Source organism: Neophocaena asiaeorientalis, unplaced genomic scaffold, assembly GCF_003031525.2.
Source record: "Neophocaena asiaeorientalis asiaeorientalis breed wild unplaced genomic scaffold, Neophocaena_asiaeorientalis_V1.1 scaffold14, whole genome shotgun sequence".
In the NCBI taxonomy this organism is placed as follows: domain Eukaryota; kingdom Metazoa; phylum Chordata; class Mammalia; order Artiodactyla; family Phocoenidae; genus Neophocaena; species Neophocaena asiaeorientalis.
Window position 1 is genome coordinate 13,495,903 of NW_020175192.1, and position 22,913 is coordinate 13,518,815.

The window sequence follows — 22,913 nt, forward strand, 5'->3', positions numbered from 1 at the left end:
CTCCCCAGCAAAACTTTTAAGTACCAGGGGATGAGCTACCCCTTAAAAGAATAGCCCTGTTAGTACACAGCAAGATTCCCTGAGGCTTCTCCATCACACTCAGCTTCCCTCACATCACTACTCTTTCTGTCATCCATGGATTTCACTCTTCTGTGAGGGGTCTGGTCCTCTCACTATGTTTTAGTATTTCAAAAATACATCTGAAGCATTCTTATATCCCAGCTTTCTGCAGTGTTGGTCAAAAAGGCTTATAATCCTCACATCAGAATATTTTCTATCATAAAATCACACAATAAAATATCAGTTCCATGAGGAGACAAATCAATATCAACTTCTACAAACAAAAGATTAGAAACCTTTCTTCTGTTGAAGGTCACTAGCCCAATGAAGACATCTGGTAGACAGATATTGAAAAAGAAAATCTGCAAGCACAATTATTTTTTTCTTAGAAAGTTAGAAATATAAAATGTTTAATCTGTATTTTTTAAAAATAGAAACAGCATATAAAAATTACAATTTTGCTCTTTAGTGTCCAGTTAAAAGTAAGTGGGAAAAAAAGAGTTAAGAAATTAGAAACCCATGAAAGAAACTTGGACACTCAAGAAGAGACTGGTGAAAAGACATGAGGGGAAGAGAAAGGAAAAAGAAATGTAGAAGAAAGCAAGCTATACAGAGCAACAAAACCATGTCCAACCTACCCAGCCCCAATTGGCTTTTATGAGCTCTTACTAGTGGTACCACTGAATCCCAAAGTTACCACCAGGTTTTTCACCTTGCTGATACTAAGTCATTTCTGCTAACAGTCAGTAGCTTCATTAATTGAGAATTTAGCCCCTAAGTCACCCCTTCCAATTTCAGTCTCAGGCCTCAAGGTCCCACCCCCTTCAAACCTCTGATTGGCTAACCCTCCTGCCAATCCAGGCCATCTATCCTCCACCTTCCCCCTGCACCACCATGACTGATGCCTGAGGGATGCAGTTCCCTGCAACCACCTCACCCCTCTCCATTCCCGATTGATTCCAGGGCCTGATGTCACTGGAGAAAACCCCTCCTCCACCTAAAACACTGCTTCAGTGCAGAGAGCTGAGTCAGTCACTCCCAACAGAACATCTAGAAGTTAGCAAATGAACTTTTAAAAACTTTTGTCGAAGACAGGGGAAGCTGGCCACTATTTGTTTAAAATATGCCTTTGACTACACTGGGTTGAACTAAAGACAGAACCCAGCTTGCCGTGAGGCTTCTCCTTACTATTTCAAAGCGTAGTAGTTCGTAATTTGATTGTTAATTTTTCTGAGAAGAAACTTACTGTGAGAGTTCAGCAGTTTCTTCATCATATATTTTTTTTCTCTCAGACAGTTCATCAGGCAGATACTTCACTATTAAATCTTCCAACAGCTGTGTGACACAGTACCTCCTATCTGCTAGATACTGAAAAACAATATTATTTTACATTCCAGTGCTTTTCTTCCTACAGTATAAAACAGGCAAAACAGTTTAACTTGATATAGTAAAGCCTTTATTACATATTTATACAGTCAGTTCTGAATTAATTTAATTAGTGAGGGGGACCATTACAATGGATGGTGCTAAACAGGTAAACCTGCCTGAGGCTTAACTCAAGAGCATTAAAGACACATACTTGCAACCTGAACCAAGTTCTGTATATAAGACCCTTGTCTTGCTATGATCATACATCTTTATTAGCAGCAGTCAGCGCTGCCCTGCCATCTCCCACACCAAAGGCCAAGTTCCATCTCACAGTGCATGAGTATCTGAAACTACCATTTGAATTGAGAAACAAAAATAAGATAAGGAATGAAGAAAATGATGCATTTATTTGCCTTATTTAAGAAAAGCAAAACTACTCCTTTTTTGTCCCCCATTTCAGTGGCAGAGCTTCCAGGTAATTTTTCTTTCAGATTTTCCTTCCATTGTCATCCCACTATGACTAATGATCCCCTTATCAAGAGGCTGCTTTTCCTACGTGAGCCACCCTCTGTATAAAATGGTCCATTTGTGTCACTCCCTTAATACTCTGAACACTGCCACCCTCATGCATTTTTGTGTTATTCTCTCTTCCAACTGCCAAAAGCCATCTGACTATCCTTCAGGGTCTGGCTCCAATTCTACCTTTTGCATAAAGTGTTCTCCTTAGTTATTTTTTTGTCTCCCAAGAGTCCCTTACTTAACCCTTTACCATATAAAAGGCAGTTACCATACCCTGCACTATATTACATGGACAGGGATACATTATATCTCTGTAACTAAACTAAGAACTGCATAGGGCCAGGGACCAGGTCAGTGTGTGTGCAGGATTTTGGACCAAAAAAAACCCAAAAAAACAAGAAAAGCCCAATACCAATTTATTTAATAAAAGTAATGAGGAAAAACTCTTGGGAGACAATCACAAGATAAAGAGAAGCCAGCACCTTTTTCTCTGTAGATCCAGCAAAAAGTTTTGTCATTATCTGATGAAGTACAGAGTAGGAAATATGAATGGTGGGGAAATGGGTTATAGTAGTGGTTTTTAAGCTTTAGCATGAACCAGGGCTTGTTAAAATGCAGATTGCTGAGCCCCACCCCAGGGTTTCTGATTTAGTGGCTCTGGGGTAGGGTCTGAGAATCTGTATTTCTAACAAGTTCCCAGGGGATAGTTTATTATAAAATTAATCAAATGACAGATACTATAAAAGCAGTTTCATTACCATTTTCTATTAAATTAAGATGTTTTAAAATTTAAGACTCATGTATTAAATTTGGAAAATACAGCCTCTCTTACAGTACTGGTAAGAATCTATTTTTGTACATTACTCGGGACCTAGGCAATTTGGCAATTGCTTTTAATAAGAGTCTTATAAATATATGGCCTTTGATCCAGTAATTCTCCTCCCAAGAATTTACCCTAAGGAAAGAGTCAAAGACACAAACCACAGTGTCAAAAGACACAAACCACAGTATGCTAAAACAAAACCAAACTTACATACCCAACAACAGGAAAATGTTACACCACTGGACTAGCATACTGCTACAAAAATCATGTCTTTAAAATGTATTCAAATGAAAAAATGAGCAAAATGAAATGACAAGTAGGAGAAGTAGAAAACTGTAGAGCATGTCAATTTTATCCTTGTACATATATATTTAGACTTTACCAATTATACAGGGTGTGTTCAGGTCAGGACAAAGGATGAAGTTAGTTTTAAACAGTATGTTATGTTTTTAAACAATATCCTTATTTTATTTTCCTTAAAACTGAGAGAACTCTAAATTTAAAGCAATGTATCTAAATGTTAATCTGAAAAAAAGCATAATAAATATATGAATGTATCTAAAAACTCTGGAAAACCAGGAAAGACAGCATGTTTAGAGTACTTCAACTGAAAACATTGAGTATACTAGTTGAAATAACTAACAAACTCTTTAAGAAGGAAGTTTTTTAATCTTATGTTTCCTGACTTGAACATTGTTTATGTGGTTTTCTGTTTTACTACATATAGGCTTGCTATGCTATAACAATACATACATGCCATATGATATCTGTACAGAGCTATGTTTTCTGTATAGGAAATAACTGTATTTTCAATAGCAAAATGTTTTTTATCAATTTTTTAATTCACATTTGGAAGACACTTCTTTTCTTCAAACAATCCAGGGACAGAATCACTCTCCCTGATCAATGCTACCACTGCAACTGGAACTCAGAATTCGAAGGCTTTGGCCTCACGTTTGGGGACTTCAAGTCACTCAAGCACGACTGAGAGGGTGTTGCTCTCCCACTGATTATGGAAGATACCCACCTGAGATGCAGCTATTTTCCTAATGCAGGTGAATAGTGCTTTTCACTTCCTAGACAAGGAGGGATGTGGGAAGCTGTGCCTCCCTCTCTTCTCGCCAGGCCACCTCTTTCTAGAGCTGTGCTGTCCAATGCGGTAGCCACTACTCACATGTGCCTACTAAAATGTAAATTAATTATAAGATTAAACAAAATTTTAAATACAGTTCCTTCTACACATGTGGCTGGTAGCTACCATGTTGGACAGCACAGATACAGAGCATTTCCATCAATGCAGAAAGTTCTACTGGACACAGTTGCTCCAGATGTTAAGGGGATTGGATTAGACCTGAAATCTAGCCTAAAAATGGTGGTGGGAGGCAGGGCAGTTGGGCTTCCCCAATACTGTCATCATTAAAATTCAGTAGATTCCTGACCAGGTACTTGACCACACCTCCTTTGTTTAAAAAATTAAGTAAGGGGTCTTGGCCTTCAGGCCCTCTCTGCTTTCTCCTCCCCTCTCCAAACTCACTTTTCTCTAACACTAGCGTATGGGTAACAAAACAGAATCCCTTTTGGTCACTCAGCATATACAGTGTAACTTATTCTGAACCTATTAATCCTTGCTATGGCTGAATAAAATCAAACCATGTTGCTACACTTAAGACCAATAAACAGAGAAGCATAAAAATGTTTACCTCTTTTAAGCTTTCCTTACAAAGGGGACAGTATGGTGTGTGATCTAAACAACGCTCAAGACAATTCTTACAGAATGAATGTCCACAAGGGGTTGTTACTGGCTCAAAAAACAACCTGAAATCAACCAAAATACATGTTAGTTTTCACAATAAACTCCATTGGAAAAAGTGAACAAACTAATAATGGAACCATAACACTAATCTCTCTTTACAGTAGAGGAGGAAGAAGGAGGGTCTGGTGGAGGAGGGTCTGGTGGGCAGGAGGGGAGAGAAGGGGCAGTGGTAAATATGAGTATATCCTCCTGAAGCGTATAAAGCTCACCATCCACAGAGGTACCCTGCGCTGGGGGCCTGGAGCTGTACTAACATAACTGCCACTCACATGTGGCTATGGCGCCCTTGAAATGGGGCTGTCCAAACTGAGATGTGCAGTGCATCTAAAATACACACCAGATTTCAAAGACTTAGTGCAAAATTAATGATGTAAACTATATCATTAATAATTACTCATTCGTTTTTGTACAGATTCTTATTTTATCATCACTTTAAAATCTTAACAAGCTTATAAAAGCCTTACAAAAATAATCCACTAAATTACCACCATTGAATCCTAAAGAAATAGGAGGCTGAATATTCAAACAATATGGAAAAACTAATTTTTCTTACATTATAATTATTTCCTGAAACATGATACTTTGGAAGTTCCTAGAAGTACTGTTAGATGTATAGGTACTTCAGAAATCATCTGGGTCTAATCCCCTCGCCTCACAGATGAAGAAGCCAAGACTCAGAATTAAGGGACTTCCTCAGAAATACCTCTCATCACCCCTGGCCTGGTGTGGACAGTGCCGGGTGCTTTACACCATTCCCTTGCCTCCAGCACAGTTTATGTACCTGGAAAATGTTCTTTTTAAACTATCAGTCTTAGAATTACAAGCATTCTACATAATGGAAATCCTTATCCAATGTTAAGATATATAAACAAGATAGAATCACATACACACAATACACCATTGTATTCTTACCCAAATCTAAAACCATGGAGTCTCAATAATAACATGTAGAGCTTTTATAGTACTTTACAATTCCCCAGATACTTCTTATATTTTAGTCATCTGATTCTTACAAGACTGCAGTTTAGGCTATGCAAACCCTGACCCCACTTTCTAAGTAAGGAAAAGCTAAATAAGGTTCAGAGATTACATTATTTGCCTAAGATGTGAAAGGGAAACCTGGGACTAAAATTCGTATCTTTTGATTTTTAATCCACTGTTCTGTTACTTCACATTGCCTATTATTACAGAGTAGATTACCTTTACTCTGTACTTTATTTACATTAATATAAAATATTCATCTTTTATAAAATTGTACATACTTACCTCATGCAGAGAGAACACTCAAAATCTGAGACATCTATTAATTCTTCTGGGATGTCACCGTAAGTTAATGAAAACGTACAGACTTCATTGGGAGTTTCTATTAAAACAAAGAGATGGGGTTATCTTCTTTAGGAAGAAGTTTGAAGGCCATGCTAAATAAATCAATGTGTTTTATATGAGTGCAGTGAAATTTTTACCTCCCTGTCTTTTCAGCTTATTTCTTCCATCTTCATTTACAATCACATCCTGGTCTAAGAGAGACAGCTTTCTTTTCAGCAGAACACCTTGCTCTTGAACAGAGAGTGAAAGTTCTGAGGACACTCTTTTTAAACAATCCTCTCTGGCAGGCATGTCTGTCGAATTTACAGCCTGTGCTGACCGAGCATGGTTTAGGCTTCCTTTGACAGGCTCTGAAGTGACCTCTGCTATTTCTTCATTCTACAAAAAAAATACAACAAATAAGGGTAACTAACTGTATTTCTTTACTATCCTTATTCTCGCCAGAACCAAACTGAAATTCTCATGTCTTAAAATGTTCATTTTATTGTTCATTTAAACAGCACCAACTTTTAATTCTAAAACCCTGGCAAGTAAGTGATTTTTACCAGTACTTAGATAGCCCTGGACATCAAGCTGGCTTACATCATAATAAGGTTAAAGCAGTTATGCTAATATCATTCCTACTCCAAGGAAACTGAAATAAATACAATGTTCTATATTTTCCAAGAGACTGAAAGTTTTCTGACATTGAATGACCTAAATTTGTGATTAATGAGCATATACTTTACATAAAAGTTTTCAGTATAAAATAAAAGGCCACAGATGAAATCCTATTAAGACAACGCCTACTAGGTTTAAAGTACCTAAACAGATTGCCCATGATTATCTTTACTCACCCCCTTACCTGCTCTGGGCTAAGTTCACTGGCACAATGAGACTCTTCTATTACTGAAGCAAAACCAAAAGGTTTGTTTTTAATACATGGTAATGAACTCCAGGAAGAGTCCTTCAGGCCTTCTTTTAAGTTTTCAGGTGACAATAAATCACATAAAATCTGTAAGAGAAATATTATAAAGAGTAATGAAAACTATAAAATATTCGGTTGAGGATAATTTAATATAAAGTTACCTAATATTTAAGAATTCGGGGGAAATTTGTAGCAAATAACTTCATATGGAGTATAATCTACAAAAATATCAAATTACTATATCATACACCTAGAACTAATAATATTCTGAGTCAGCTATCCATCAGTTTAAAAGAAAGAAAACTTGTAGCCAACTTTATTTTTAATGAGCAGGGAAGGAACAGGTTAAGTAAAAAGCAGAACTTCCATATTGATTAAAAAGTCTTGCAAAACCAAGGTGTGCCTCAGTGGGGTCAAATCACCTCAAGTAAATGATTCAAAAGGAAGGCACGGGGTGGTGAGTTTGGTAGCCTGAGAAGGTACCCAAGGTAAAGGCTGACGTTTTATTTATTTATTTACTTTAGCCGCACCCCGAGGCATGTGGGATCTTATTAGTTCCCCGACCAGGGATCAAACCCATGCCCCCTGCGTTGGAAGCACGGAGTCTTAACCACTGGACTGGCAGGGAAGTCCAAGGTTGACGTTTTAATATGAGGTTTGTAGAAAGAAGAGATCTTAAGAGAAGTGGAAAATATTACCTTTGAACATCAGTGAGTCCTATCCTGTCAAAATAGTTCATGGTTCATCCCAATGTATATTTTAAGGTGGACTTAAGAGTGTTTATGTGAACTTGGACCTTTAACTACTAAACTCTAAAATTCCATGTGTTTACACTGAATTTAGTTTCTCCCTGAACAAGTGACCTGCACAGTCAGTAACCACTGCCCAGCATTATTTGTGGCACCAAATGGCAGCTGTCCGATATGAGAGGCAGCTGCAGTATCAAAATCTTGGGTGCTTCTCCCAGGAGTATGTCTACAACTCTCAAAGAAACGGGGGTGGTTAAGACGGAGGAAGAACCTGGCTACAAGGAAATGAGAGGGATTCAAATTTGTTTGCTTGTCGCATAAGCTGTGTGTATATGTACAGCAGACGATTTCTTAAAGCTTCAATTTGGAGGTTTGGCTTTTCAGCTGTACTGTCTCTCAATACACAAAACTCAGAGTTTTTCATGAGTCTTTACAATGTAATTAAAAAGGAAATATATACAATGTAAACAAAAGTGTGTGTATCTGTAGGTGCTCAAGCAATACCCCATCTAATGAACAAACATTTTAAAATTTGGGTATGGTTTTACATTTCCTGATTTTAAAAAAAGGTATTAAACACACACCCACCCTAGAACACAGCAACTCCACTCCTAGGTATCTACTGAAGAGATATAAAAGCATATGTCCACAAAATGACTTGTATAAGAATGTCCATAGCATCAACTGGAAACAATCCAAATGAAAATTGCCACTAACTGTGACTATCACAAACTGTGGTGTGTTCATACAATGGGATACTTGGTAAACAATCAAAAAGAAAAAAATTACTGGATGTATCTCAGAAACATTATGCTGAGCAAGAAAAGCCAGACACAGAAGAGTATGTGCTGTATGATTCCACGTATACGAAGCTCTAGAACAGCAAAACGATTGTATGGTGATAGAAATCTGAACGGTAGTTGCCTCTGGAAGCAGGGAGATCGGGGATTTGCTGGAAAGGAGATGAGGGAACTTCCTAGGATGATGGAAATATTCTATATCTTGATTGGGGTGCTGTTACATGACTGTATAATTTCTCAAAACTCACTGAACTGTAAAATCCATGCATTTTATTGTATGTAAATTATACCACAATTTACCAAAAAAAGTACTGAGGAAAAATACATATTTCAAGGCAGTAGGTATTTTGCATTCACCTGACCTTATCAACGAACAAACAAATATTTACAGAAGTATAAGGATATCCAGCAGCATGGAAAATGCAAAATCATAAACCCTTAAAAAGTCTGCAATCTCACCAGGGCAATCACCCTAGCAAAGAGAACAGTCAGAAAACACACAACAGTAAACCATTTTTTGTTAAATCAGTGGGCTAGAACATGCATGCAAACAAACCTTATAGAGGATATAGCAATGTTAGCTGTATTCGTAAGGCATTTGGAATCTGAGAAAAATTTCAAAATTCTCATACTTCAGGGTACATAAGAATCTCCCAAGGTGCTTGTTAAACTATGCCCCAATTCCGGAGATTCTAATTCCAAAGGTCTGTGGTAGGGCCCAGGAATCTCTGTGTTTACCAGGCACCCGAGATGATTCTGAAAAAAAGCCACACTCTGAGAAACACTACGAAGGTAATAAATAATGTGGCATCTTTGGGGGACATCGAGGGGAGCATCTCATGACAGGGCACTGAAATTATATTAGGGTAGATTTCCCCAAAACATTTTTCAAAGACTCTAGTCATCCCAGATGCTCTGTGGGTAAATCTGGCAAAAGCTGAATGCTGTTGTCATGCTAGCAAAGCAAAAACTCTTGACAAAATCCGAAGAAATCTGTTTGGTTCGACCCAATGTTTTCCAAAGTCATTTGATCAGAGAACCCCCTTCCCTTTTTCCTTTTAATTAACACCTACTGACACATCGCTGAACAAACTTTGGAAAGGGATGTATGCAGTACTGAGAATATTAAGGCAAAACAAATTGAGTGGGGCAATACCACTGGCAACCATGGAAAGCAAGCAAAGTTGAGACCTGAAATGAAAGGCAAAGGAAGCCAATAAAAATTCCTGGGCAGGAACATCACGACAACAGTGTTTAATTAAGGATGATTAGTCTGGCTCCCATGGAACAAACTATTAGAGAACATCTAAATTTAACTAGGCAAAAATAATGCATTTAACTATCTCTGAATGAAATGTTTTGATTTCGGTAAGAATTCAGTATGCTAATAAGTATATAAGCCTGAAAACTACTTGTCAAATTGCTACTGAATTTGACTTATGGACACTCCTTATGTTCTTACCCAAGATTCTAACTGGCATTTGTAAAAAGACCTGTGTCGTAGCCCTACCTTGAAGTATTATAGTTGGTAAACTGATTACCTTTTCTACTTCTAGCTTTGCAGGTGCGAAATCTTCATCAAGCGCTAAGCACTGAAGAAACAGTTGTAAGGCATCACCTAAAAAACCAGCATCATGGAGGACTTTTCCTTTCCTGAAGTAGACCTTCAATAAAAGCACATATACATGACTTTTATGGATGGAATTGTTTTTTAAAAGAATCAGTATCAAGGGGAAAACAAAAAGAAAGTCTGCTTGGAAATACTCATTTTGAAACTCTGACTGACTGAGGAGGCCCAAGCATTCTAAAGGCATATTTACACCCTGCCCTGGAGAGGCACCTACAGGGGAGCTGAGGCCCAGAAAGTGACTTCAAAACCACATTTCTCATTATATCCCTTCAGTGATAAGTCCAGAGGGTTCTTTCTTTTTAACAGTTGTAAAGCTGTCCGTACAATCGTTTTCCCTCTTAACATTCATTGGACTTGTACTAACCAGTCATGCCATCATGGAATTTTGAATCATTTTCCTTATTAATTTATAACTTTCAGAGCATCCTTACTATACTGTCCTCAAAGGCACAGCTTTGAATGGAGGAAAAAGTCACATAAAAAAATGACTTCTAGCTTAAAGAATATATATGGGAGATGGACTAATTTGCCTTGGCAGTTTGATAAAAAGGAGAATTAGTAAACTGATTATATATTATATACATGCCACAAGTCCTTTTTTAAAACAGCATGGGCAAGGCAACCTCCTTTGACCCCATCTACCACAGTTAACCACAGCCTAATCATCCAGTTCCCATCACAATGCCTCAGTCAACTGTTCAGCCACAAGGACCGCTTCTCTTTCCCTTGATAAAACCTCCTCCATTGATAACCAGTTTGGATCCAGCTCTGCAATAGGGCCAGTTGTGTCTCTTTGAGGAAATGCTGTATATTAAAGTCTGTTTTTTCTGTGCCTTGAATTCAGGTTGTTCTTTGGTTAGGAGACAAAGGTTTCTTATAGTTTAAAAAACTGTCATGATATTCATCCACTCAAAATATTGACCTTAGATTTCTAGAACTCTATATTTAAAGAATCACCCAATCCATTCCATTATAACTTATAACCATAACTGAATGCATATTCCCTGCAGTTGAAATTTGTAAATGTATGCAAATGTAAGACAGCAATTTTACCTCAGGCCAATTTGGCAGTTGAAAGAGAACTGCATTTAAATCTTCTATGGCTGCTTTAAACTCTCGCAGACCAGCATATGATTCAGCTCTGTAAATTTTCAGAGTCAAGTCGCTGGGCTCTGAAATAAATATACTATGAAGGTTTGATTATTTTTAAAAGATTATTGTATGACCCACAAAATACATCATACTAGATTATGAACTGACTCAGTGATTCTAGTCAGTAACCACCAAAGCAAAGGCAGTGAGTGAACCAAGCACTGTACAGGTGCAACCCACTAGTATGTTACAATTTATAATTTATATCAAATCCTTATGAGTAGATTATTTTAGTGGAGGAAATTATGCTTTTTAAAAAAACTGAAAATATTTTTATAATATGAATAATCATCCCTAAGAAAATGTTTTCTTAAAATAGGTCATTCTGTTAAAATTTAAAAGACTCATGTCTTAGATGTTTAGAAGATTTGCCTTTTTGTGGTAAATCTTACTTTTTTATACCAATTTTGAAATCCTATTTATAAATGACCATATGTGTAATCAATGCACATGGGATCCCATAGTTACAAAGACTGACCAAGGCACGGTCTTAGGAAAGTACACAGTGATCCTGCTTCTGGAGGAAATGGGTTGATAAGACTCAGTTTTTTTAAGAGGAAAAACATTTTTAATTCCTGCCATTAGCAAAAATAGTATTGGACAGTCCCCAGACAGATTTAATTTCAAATATTTCAGGGAAAAAAGCTGTGTTGATAATTTCACTATGTTCTCCATCACTACTTGAGAAACTAAACTAGTATCCAACTGCACTCAAAATTTCAGACAGTTGGTTCATTTATGATACTACAATCAATTACTACAGGTACATAGATTGTAAAACTGAAGTCTAGGCCAGAAACTAATTTTCAGTACATCTACAGATGACATAACTTGAGTCTTCTTTGAAAGCTATTCATCTTTGGAGGCTTCTAAAATTTTGGATGCTTATAAAACAAAGCATTCATTGTGGGAAGGGTGTAAAGACCCATAATGCCTCATTCAAAAAACAAAAACTATAATAAAATAAAACTCATTAATAGCTCCCTGATTTACTCTAGATTTTTTTTTTTAATTATTTATTTTTGGCGGCACTGGGTCTTTGTCGCTGCACGTAGGCTTTCTCTAGATGCAGCGAGCGGGGGCTACTCTTCCTTGGGATGTGCGGGCTTCTCATTGTGGTGGCTTGTCTTGTTGCAGAGCACGGGCTCTAGGCACACGGGCTTCAGTAGCTGTGGATTGCGGGCTCTAGAGTGCAGGCTCAGTAGTTGTGGCGCACAGGCTTAGTTGCTCTGCAGCATGTGGGATCTTCCCGGACCAGGGCTCGAACCTGTGTCCCCTGCATTGGCAGGCAGATTCTTAACCACTGCACCACTAGGGAAGTCCCTACTCCAGTTTTTAAATCATTGCTTTTCTACAGATAAATCTAGATTAAACAATTAAATTAGGCCTTTTTCAGTTGCTGGTACTTGAGAACCCGAATTTTATTGTTCCCTCAGATTTATACCAATGAAAAATTTTCAAGAATAAAATTAATATTTCATGAAAATATTTCTTACTTCCTCAGTAGAAAAAGACACATCTGGCATATTACATGTTTTGTTTCTTAAAGCAATATAATTGTAAATCATTATCTTTGAACAAAAATGCATAGAAACTGAAAGCTCCATGTGATTACTCAATCAAGAATGAAGAGTCCAAGCTAGACCCTGAGAGGGTTTAAAAGATTTTACTTTATCCATGTCTTCGAGGAGCTTACAGTCTCATTAGAAAATTCTATTTTCTTGTGAAATGGCACCATGTGATCCTGATTTCACAAGCACAACTGGAGTTCAGGAAACAGAGCAGTGTGTGCCAGACCAGTCCAAGGAGTAAGCAGTCACTACAGCAGCATCCAAACCCTTGAGCTGGAGAGGACGGTGACCAGGACGTGCACGGCTGGGTGCTTCCAACAGCATTCTTGGGACCCCGCCTGTGCTCCAGCACCTCCAGAGACAGGGGGTTCACGGTCACAACAAGCAGCCCACTCCACACACGGATCCCTCACTGGGCTTTTTATCTTCTCACATATTTTTTACAGCAAGTCCCCACGGCATGACACTTGACACAGTACACATTCGGACCTCGTAACGCACCCTCTGATCAAGGCCTCGCGGCTCAGTGGTGCCCTTTACGCAGCTTCTCTAGGGCAGCACTGAGGGAAGGGGAGGAGGAGACCTCCGCCTTTAAAGCACCCAGTCAATCTACAACGCTTCTCCCCTCTGAGGGAAGCAAGAAAGGACTGTGCCCCTCTCATCTCAACACAGAAGCACTCAGGCTATCCAGACTCCCTGGAAAGCTAGTGTCTACTGGGATTAGAAAAGAGGTGGACCCCATGAAGAGACGAGAAGAGGATCATATTTTAAAACTCCTGCTCCCCAAATCCTCATAGGTCATGTTTTTATTGAGAACTTCAAATGTCAATGGACATTTTTTTTTTTTTTTTTTCAGTACACGGGCCTCTCACTGTGTTGTGGCCTCTCCCGTGGCAGAGCAAGGCTCTGGAGGCGCAGGCTCAGCGGCCATGGCTCACGGGCCCAGCTGCTCCGCGGCATGTGGGATCTTCCGGGACCTTCCCGGACCGGGGCACGAAGCCGTGTCCCCTGCATTGGCAGGCGGACTCTCAACCACCGCGCCACCAGGGAAGCCCAATGGACTACATTTGAATGACTGTTTGGGTGGGAAAAACCCCACCTCATCAATTGAGTTCACACTCTCCAATATGTTTTAAAAGAGATTAGGGCTACCCCACATTTCCTGCAGATCCTTCTTAATTCAAAAAAAGAGCCAAATGCACTAATTGGGGCCCTTCGAATATGCTAAGGATACAGAATGTCTGCCCTCCGTATCCACTTTTGCGAAAAAGGCAACTGAAAAAGAACGCCATCAGCCTGGCATGTGTGTGATTAACTCAGGTGTGAAACAGGCGACAAACATTTACTGTCTGCTTCCTACCTGGCCCTGCCGACGCTGGAATGAACTAGTCACCTCACTGCACAGGCCACCAGGTGGGCCTGCCTCTCAGTCCACAGCTGCAGGTATGCAGTGCCTGGCACATTACAGACTCAGTTTGTTGGAAAAATGAAGAAGTATAAAGGTGGGGTTTGGGCTAAGTGTACTGAGCATGATTTAAATCCCACATCTAATTTTCTCATTCTACCTCCAGGTGCATCAAATTTCCAACAGCCTGCTGTGTTTTTCCTCAAGTTCAGTACACTTCTCACCCCCCACCCCCCAAACAAGGTGTCTGGTCACTATATTCTGTAACACTGACGTCCCAAATCAAACTCTTAACCGTGGTCAATTTTACCTCCTCTAATATTTCCCAAATCCATCCCTGGTCTCTTCCAATCCTACTGCTAACTGCCTTAGTTTTGGCTTCCAGAATATCATTAAGACTATTGTAGCAGCTTGCTCACTGCACCCCCTGCCTCCAGTTTTACCTATATCCCCACCATCCACAGATGAATAGGCATTTAGCACAACATTCCAGTTTCTCCCTGCTTGGGTCCTGCCCATCTCTCCAGCCTTATTTCCCATCATTATGAGCCTCCCAATTGACTCCAACAAGACCTAGCTGCTCACTCAGCCCCATGCATGCCTTTCTACTCACATCTCCTCCTTTCTTCACAGAGCTTCCTCATCATTCTTTGTGAGACCACCTCAAACCAACTCCCCTCAGTCTGGATAACTTTTTCTAATCCAGTAAGACTCGGCTCACCAGTCTCTTCTCCAAGACGCTTTCCTTTGTGTCTAGTGCCACTCAGCATCCCATAAGGATTCAGAGCATGAGCCTGGAAGCCAGACTGCCTGGGTTCAACTTCTGGCTCCTCCACTCACTCGCTGTGAACTGGGGCAAATTGGCAAACCCCTCTGTACCTCAGTTTCCTCAGCTATAAACCTGAGTTTTTGTCCACCTATGGTCAATTAATCTACGACAAAGGAGGCAAGACTATACAATGGAGAAAAGACAGTCTCTTCAATAAATGGTGCTGGGAAAACTGGACAGCTAAATGTAGAGAATGAAATTAGAACACTCTCTAACACCATACACAAAAATGAACTCAAAATGGATGAAAGACCTAAATGTAAGACCTGATACTATAAAACTCTTAGAAGAAAACACAGGCATAACACTCTGACATAAATTGCAGCAGTATCTTTTTAGATCCACCTCCTAGAGTAATGGAAAAACAAAAATAAGCAAATGGGACCTAATTAAACTCATAAACTTTTGCACAGCAAAGGAAACCATAAACAAAATGAAAAGACAACCCACAGAATGGAAGAAAATATTTGCAAATGAACTGACAAGGAATTAATCTCCAAAATCTAGGAACAGCTCATACAGCTCAATATCAAAAAAACAAGCAACCCTATCAAAAAATGGGCAGAAGATCTCAATAGATGGTTCTCCAGAGAAGACATACAAGTGCCCAGAGGCACATGAAAAGGCTAATTATTAGAGAAATGCAGATGAAAACTACAATGAGATATCACCTCACATCAGTCAGAATGGCCATCATCAAAAAGTCTACAGACAATAAATGCTGGAGAGGATGTGGAGAAAAGGGAACCCTCCTACACTGTTGGTGGGAATGTAAATTGGTACAACCATTATGGAGAACAGTATGGACGTTCCTCAGAAAACTAAAAATAGAATTACCATACCATCCAGCAATCCCACTCCTGGGCATATATTCAGAGAAAACGATACATACACTCCAATGTTCACTGCAGCACTATTTACAACAGCCGGGACAGGGAAGCAACCTAAATGTCCACTGACAGATGAATGAGTAAAGAAGATGTGGTACATACATACAATGGAATACTACTCAGCTATAAAAAAGAATGAAATAGTGCCATTTGCAGCAACATGGATTGACCTAGAGATTATCATACTAAGTGAAGGAAGTCAGAGAAAGACAAATACCATATGATATCACTTATATGTGGAATCTAAAAAAAATGATACAAATGAACTAATTTACAAAACAGAAACTTAGAAATCAGACTTAGAAAGCAAACTTATGGTTACCAAAGGGGAAAGGTGGGGGAGGGATAAATTGGGAGTTTGGGATTGACATATACACACTACTATATTTAAAATAGATAACCAACAAGGACCTACTGTATAGCACAGGGAACTCTACTCAATATTCTATAATACCCTAAATGGGAAAAGAATTTGAAAAAGCATAGATATATGTATAAATGAATCAATTTGCTATACACCTGAAACTAACACATTGTTAATCAACTGTATTCCAACATAAAATAAAAAATTTAAGGCTTCCCTGGTGGCGCAGTGCTTGAGAGTCCGCCTTCCGATGCAGGGGACACGGGTTCATGACCCGGTCCGGGAAGATCCCACATGCCGTGGAGCGGCTGGGCCCGTGAGCCATGGCCGCTGAGCCTGCGCGTCCGGAGCCTGTGCTCCGCAATGGGAGAGGCCACAACAGTGAGAGGCCCGCGTACTGCAAAAAAAAAAATAATAATCTACCCCAAAGGGAAGAACTGAACTAATTTTAGGCAGACTTTTTTTTTTTAAAACATCTTTATTGGAGTATAGTTGCTTTACAATGTTGTATTAGTTTCTGCTGTATAACAAAGTGAATCAGCTATACGTATACGTATATCCCCGTATCCCCTCCCTCTCGTGTCTCCCTCCCACCATACGTGAGATGATTTTTTTTTCAGCTAATACAGTTATTTGATAACAACAACAAACTATGTACTGTTCTAAATAATTTACAACCTTCAGAACAATCCTATGTGGGTATAACATTGTCCATATTTTTATAGATAAAGAAACTGAGTACAGAGAGTTTAAGTAATTTGCCCCCAAGATCAAACAGCTCGTAAGTGGTGGAGCCTAGATAAGAGAGAGGGAAGGAGGGATGGAGGGAGAGGGGGAGAGAGGGAGGGAGGGAGAGAGGGGGAGGGGGGAGAGAGAGTTAATGTGTGCAAAGTACTTAGAACAGGGCTTGGTATATTTTAAGCACTATTTTAAGTGTTTGCTATTATGATTGTGTTCCTTTACTGTTTGTGAGCAGCATTCATTTAATTTTAAAAATCTGTTTTTGAGCTCCCTCCATTATTTACTGTCTCTGTATCCTTTGATAAATGTTTGCTGAACCAGGGGAAATTCATTAAAATCTGTCCCCTTGAGCTCCTCAATTCATGCCCTCATTTTCTCTTCTCTTCAACCCAGTAATATTGTGAGTCATTAGGCAAATAAAAAGACTGAAATAAAATTCTGCTACAATGAGGAAACTAGTTTTAAGTTGACCGAGGCCCCACATGGGCTGTGGAGGGAGAGTTCTCCAGAGTGCTGACTCTTCATCTGTTTTCCAGTACGTGATGGGTAGTAATAGGACTGTACACATCATTTATTTCATCTTCAAGAAACTTGTTTTGAATAACAGAAGTTATAAAATATTTAAACTTTGAAAAATACAGAAAATTAAGAATTAAAAATCCTTTTCCCACCACAAAGAAATTTATTAAAATCTGTCCCCTAAAGTTCCTCAATTCTTGCTCTCATGAATTGAGAAATAACCAGTATTGGCATATAACCTGTACTTTTTATGTTTGTGTAGATTACATTTTTAATGTACAGTTTTATAAAATATACCATATATACTGTGTATAATCTGCTTTTTCTGTCAATGTAATTATATCCACAAGATTTTTAATGGTTGCAAACTATTCCACTATGTATACCATCTATTTGAAAATTCCCTATTACTTCTAATTTTTGCTAATATAAAAATTCATTACTATATAGTTCTTTGCTATACTGCAATGAACATATATCTGTAAGCTTTTACATATCAGTTTATTTCCTTATTTTCTATAAAGTTGAGTGACTGTGTAGAAAGTTATATAGATATACAGTCCTCAATACATTCTGCTCACCCTTCTTTTATAAAACTTTATTTTACACGCCCAGAAGCTGTGTATTTGTTTCCTAGGAAAACACAAATGAAAATAGCATTTTTTTTTAAGCATCTTTATTTGGAGTATAATTGCTTTACAATGGTGTGTTAGTTTCTGCTTTATAACAAAGTGAATCAGTTATACATATACATATGTTCCCATATCTCTTCCCTCTTGCGTCTCCCTCCCACCCTCCCTATCCCACCCCTCTAGGTGGTCACAAAGCACCAAGCTGATCTCCCTGTGCTATGGGGCTGCTTCCCACTAGCTATCTATTTTACGTTTGGTAGTGTATATATGTCCATGCCACCCAGCATCATTATTTTTATGTGCATTTTTTCAGTGAGTTTGACCTTTAAAACTATTTATTGGCTATTTGGATTGTTCATGTGTAAGTATTCCTCTCGAGTGTCTTTTTTCTTAGATATTTATATGTTGAGCTGTTTCAGGAATTCCAATGGCTAACTGAAATACCAAATTTCTTTGCTTCTATTTCTTTGTCACGTTCAGTACGGTAGAACTTGGTTATCACAGTTAAACTAAGAGCTGCCAATTGACAAGTTGTTAGTGATTGATTAATAAAGTCCAGGAATAGTAGTCTGGCATACTAATTAAAGTCATAACCATTGGATTCAGAAGATCTGGCTCCAGATCCACTTTGGACAGTTTACCTAACTCTCTGAACCTCAGTCTCCTCACCTATAAAATGCTGGCGATACCTACATCTTGACTGTTTTGTGGACGAAATAAGATAGTGCATGTTAACGGCTAACATAGTGCCTGGCACAAGAGTGTTCAATAAATAAGTTACTGTCAATATTACAAAATATTTCAAAACAAGTCGATTGATAAAGAAATGAGATTAGCTCTTGATACAAGGTATTAGAAAAGTATTTTCTATCTCTTTTACCCAAATAAACCTTAGCTGGATGAGAAATATCTTTAGGGATCAGTAACGCAGGTTGGACAAAAGGAGGGGAATCAAAGAAAAAAGAAAATGATGATCTTATCCTACCAAAGAAAGAGAAAAAAACTGAACAGAAACTTCTGCCTTACATTTTAGAGTTCTCTTAAGTCATTCACCTTCTACAGTTAAACCTAACAATTTTGAAAAGTATCTTTACAATGTAAGAGGCAGAATACTATACAAATTTGTTAAAAATTACACTTGAATATATCTAAACCTCTTAGAAATATTCCACTAAATAGAAAAACAATTCTGAATAAACCAAAGGTTAATATAAAAATAATGAGAAATCTATAATAACTGAGTTTTGATAAATCTTTCATCATTTGATGAATTAAAAAAAGTAAAAACATGGAAATTATTTAAAACACAGCACTTAAGAGTTATTTATATACCCCCTTTTCAACTGTAACAATAAGAATAAGCTGTTATAACTGATCTTTATAGTAACCCTGAGGCACTGCAAAAATCCTTCAAGTGACTTCTGAATTAAAGGAAAGATGAATCACAGATATACTGGATATAGGCTCAGTTTGTTAGAAATCAGTTAAGCAATAAGCCCCTTTCCTGGTGATTTTCAATACTGTAAATACCAATTTGCTGCAATTTTAAAAGAAACAAGAAATACAAACTTTATAAGGACAGGGACTTGATTTTGCTCACCTCTGTATTTCCAGCATCTAAAACAATGCCTAGTATGCAGTAAGCACTGAATAAATACTCGTTAAATTAATAGCAAGAACACCTAAGATTTATGTTTTATATGCTAATTTTTAAAATCAACTTCAGTCTTAGAAGCAATATTCACATGCCCAATTTCTGCTTTCAGTTGCAACTCAGTTGCTTGCTTGCCTTTAAAAAGTCACTTAAAATTCTTGGAGCTCTTTTCTTCAGTTCTAATTTGGTTACTTATTTGCCTTAAAAAAAGTCACTTAAAATTCTTGGAGCTCTTTAATCTGTGAATTAGGAGTACTAATACATGCTCTCCTATCTCACATGATCTTTTGTAAGAATCAGTTAAGATAATGGAAGTGAAAATACTCAGTGAAGTATAAAGCACCATATAAATGTCAATGTTTACTGTTTCAGGTACTTTGCAGAATAAGTTAGGGCATATATAAGTTTACTGATGAATTAAATTCAAATCTCTTCATGTTAACCTAGTTGACTAAGATATTAAAAACCCTTTACATTTTCTTTAAATGTATTCAGTATCTACCTATAATTTGACTTACCTTTTTATAACGAAAGCCCTGCAATGTCTATATTTTATTGATGTATGCTAAAATGTTACTACTAATTAACATATGCAGGCGAGAATCAGGATTTAACCCTCACTCTGGTAATATTAATGTGGTAGAGAGAAAAGAGCAGGACTTGACATTATAAGATTTAGATTTCAATTTTAGCTAAATCACCTTCTTGCTGGAGCACAAATTTTACATTTTAAAAATATTTTAATTTTTACTGAGTATTTATCCATCAGGCACCATTCAAAGCACTTCACCTGTTTTGACTCTTAATTCTCACAACAGCCCTAGGCTGTTGTTATGGTTGCTATCTTTCTATGAGGTAGACACTATTTTCACTTTTCAGATAAGGAAAGCAAAACAGGGAGGTCAGACACAGGCCCAAGGCCAGAGAGCAGGTGGATGCTGAGCTGTGATTCAAACCCAGGTCATCAGACACCAGCATGCACAGCTCTAACTACTAGGCTGTACTGCATTCTCTAACCCTATGTGTCTCAATTTCCCTCTGAGGATAATGGTACTCCACAGGATTCTTTATGACAATGAAATGACAAAGAATTTAAAAATACTTGGTAATAGTCAAGGACCACATAATTAATATTCAAAACAAAACTTTCCTTCTCCAAGTATTTCAAATAAAATATTCTCCTCCTTACGACTTTTATTTTTTTTTAACCAGTTCAAACTGTAAATTATACTGTTCTGTTGGTGTTCTTTTGCGGGGGAGAATGGCACGTCAGTGTAAAAATTCATTAAAAATAAAAGGAAGAGGGACTTCCCTGGTGGCACAGTGGTTAAGAATCCACCTGCCAATGCAGGGGACACGGGTTTGATCCCTGGTCCGGGAAGATCCCACATGCCGTGGAGCAACTAAGCCCGTGTGCCACAACCACTGAAGCCCACAACTACTGAAGCCCGCACGCCTAGAGCCAATGCTTCGCAAGAGAAGCCACTGCAATGAGAAGCCGGCGCACCGCAGTGAAGAGTTAGCCTCTGTTTGCCGCAACTAGAGAAAGCCTGCGCGCAGCAACGAAGACCCAACACAGCCAAAAATAATAAAAACAAAAAGGGAAAAAATCTTTATTGAAAAAAAATAAAAGAGAGCACAGCAAAGTTGCATTATTTCAAAAGACTCTTAAGTATAAAGGTTCAATGCAGAAAAGACTTACATAATCTCCTTGAATACTAAAAAGACAAAGTTATGAAACATCTGAGAGTTAATACCAAAAGATCAATGGATTAAATGTTATCTAAATATATTTCAGTTCAACAGAAACTTATGTAATCTCAATGGGAACGTTCTGATTTTGGCAAAGGTTTTCTAACTTTCCTTTCTTGTTGACAGGGATTAAATTTGGATGTGTGTGGGCTAACTGTAGACTAGATTATTTTTTCTAGTTAATAGTATTTGTTTCATTGTAACAATTATACGAAGAAATTATAGTGAAGGTCTTTTTCCATTGTTAACAATAATGAAAGTATCTTAAGTAACTACAGCTGTATAATTATATAAATACATTTCAAATGCCTGGCTCTCAAAAATTTAAAGCTTAACTCTACAAATACATTTATAACTCTACTAAACCTTTTTTATTTATGCCCATAAACTGTTAAACACATAATATCTGTACTTTACCAACTATAATTTGTTAGCTCTAAGATTTCTTCCCTCCTATTTTGCACTAAAAATTCAAAGGATGAAAAAAGTTATCCTCATTAGTACCATTCAGACACATTTTTGATTATGGAATTAATGATTTCTGAAAGACCTAAAAATGAGGGGAAAACAGACTGATGAGGTGAAAGTCAGGAGACTTGGGTTCTAGTCCTGCAAAAGTAGAATTAAGCAGCTGAGTGGACAGAATTCCCACATGCAGGCTATGCAAACTGAAAAAAGGAGAAAGAATAGATCTTTCAGTCTTTTTCTGTTAAAAATAATATCCTCAACCCCAGGCCCCAAATCTTCTTTAATTAAAAGATTATTGGTCATAGAACATTAAGCTAAATCTTAATTAGTAAATGTACTCCATGTTCTTCCATGGATTAGGACCTGAGTTCTTACGAAATGCCTAATTTAAGAGGTCAAACCACTAAATCAGTGGGAGTTAATACTGAACAGGGCTGTCAGTAAGTTTCATCCTTTATTTTACACTAGTGACAAAAAAATTCCTTGGAAATTTATGTTAAACATTTTCATTGGATGAGTTATACCGGTAGGATGAACCCTGGTCCAACATTTAGGAGGAATGGAGGACATGGTGTTGCCTCCACAATGAGCTGGCTGTGTGTGACTGTGGACAAGTCATTTCACTGCTGCAGCTTCTGCTTCATTTAAAAAATGAGGACCAGGCTTCCTTGGTGGCACAGTGGTTAAGAATCCACCTGCCAATGCAGGGGACACGGGTTCGAGCCCTGGTCCGGGAAGATCCCACATGCCGCGGAGCAACCAAACCCGTGTACCACAACTACTGAGCCTGCGCTCTAGAGCCCGCGAGCCACAACTACTGAGCCCACGTGCCACAACTACGGAAGCCCGCGCGCCTAGAGCTGGTGCTCCACAACAAGAGAAGCCACCGCAGTGAGAAGCCCGCGCACCGCAGCGAGAAGCCCGCGCACCGCAGCGAGGAG

General features: G+C 38.2%; 1 protein-coding gene across 1 annotated transcript in view; it reads right to left on the reverse strand.

Moving 5' to 3' along the window:
- The window catches only part of LONRF1 (LON peptidase N-terminal domain and ring finger 1), a 45,237-nt gene that overhangs the window by 20,063 nt on the left and 2,261 nt on the right, over positions 1-22,913 (reverse strand). The window contains 7 exon segments of the mRNA XM_024765022.1: positions 1,307-1,428; positions 4,471-4,585; positions 5,850-5,946; positions 6,047-6,287; positions 6,754-6,903; positions 9,907-10,029; positions 11,049-11,167. Of these exon segments, the coding sequence (XP_024620790.1) occupies positions 1,307-1,428; positions 4,471-4,585; positions 5,850-5,946; positions 6,047-6,287; positions 6,754-6,903; positions 9,907-10,029; positions 11,049-11,167 (967 nt within the window).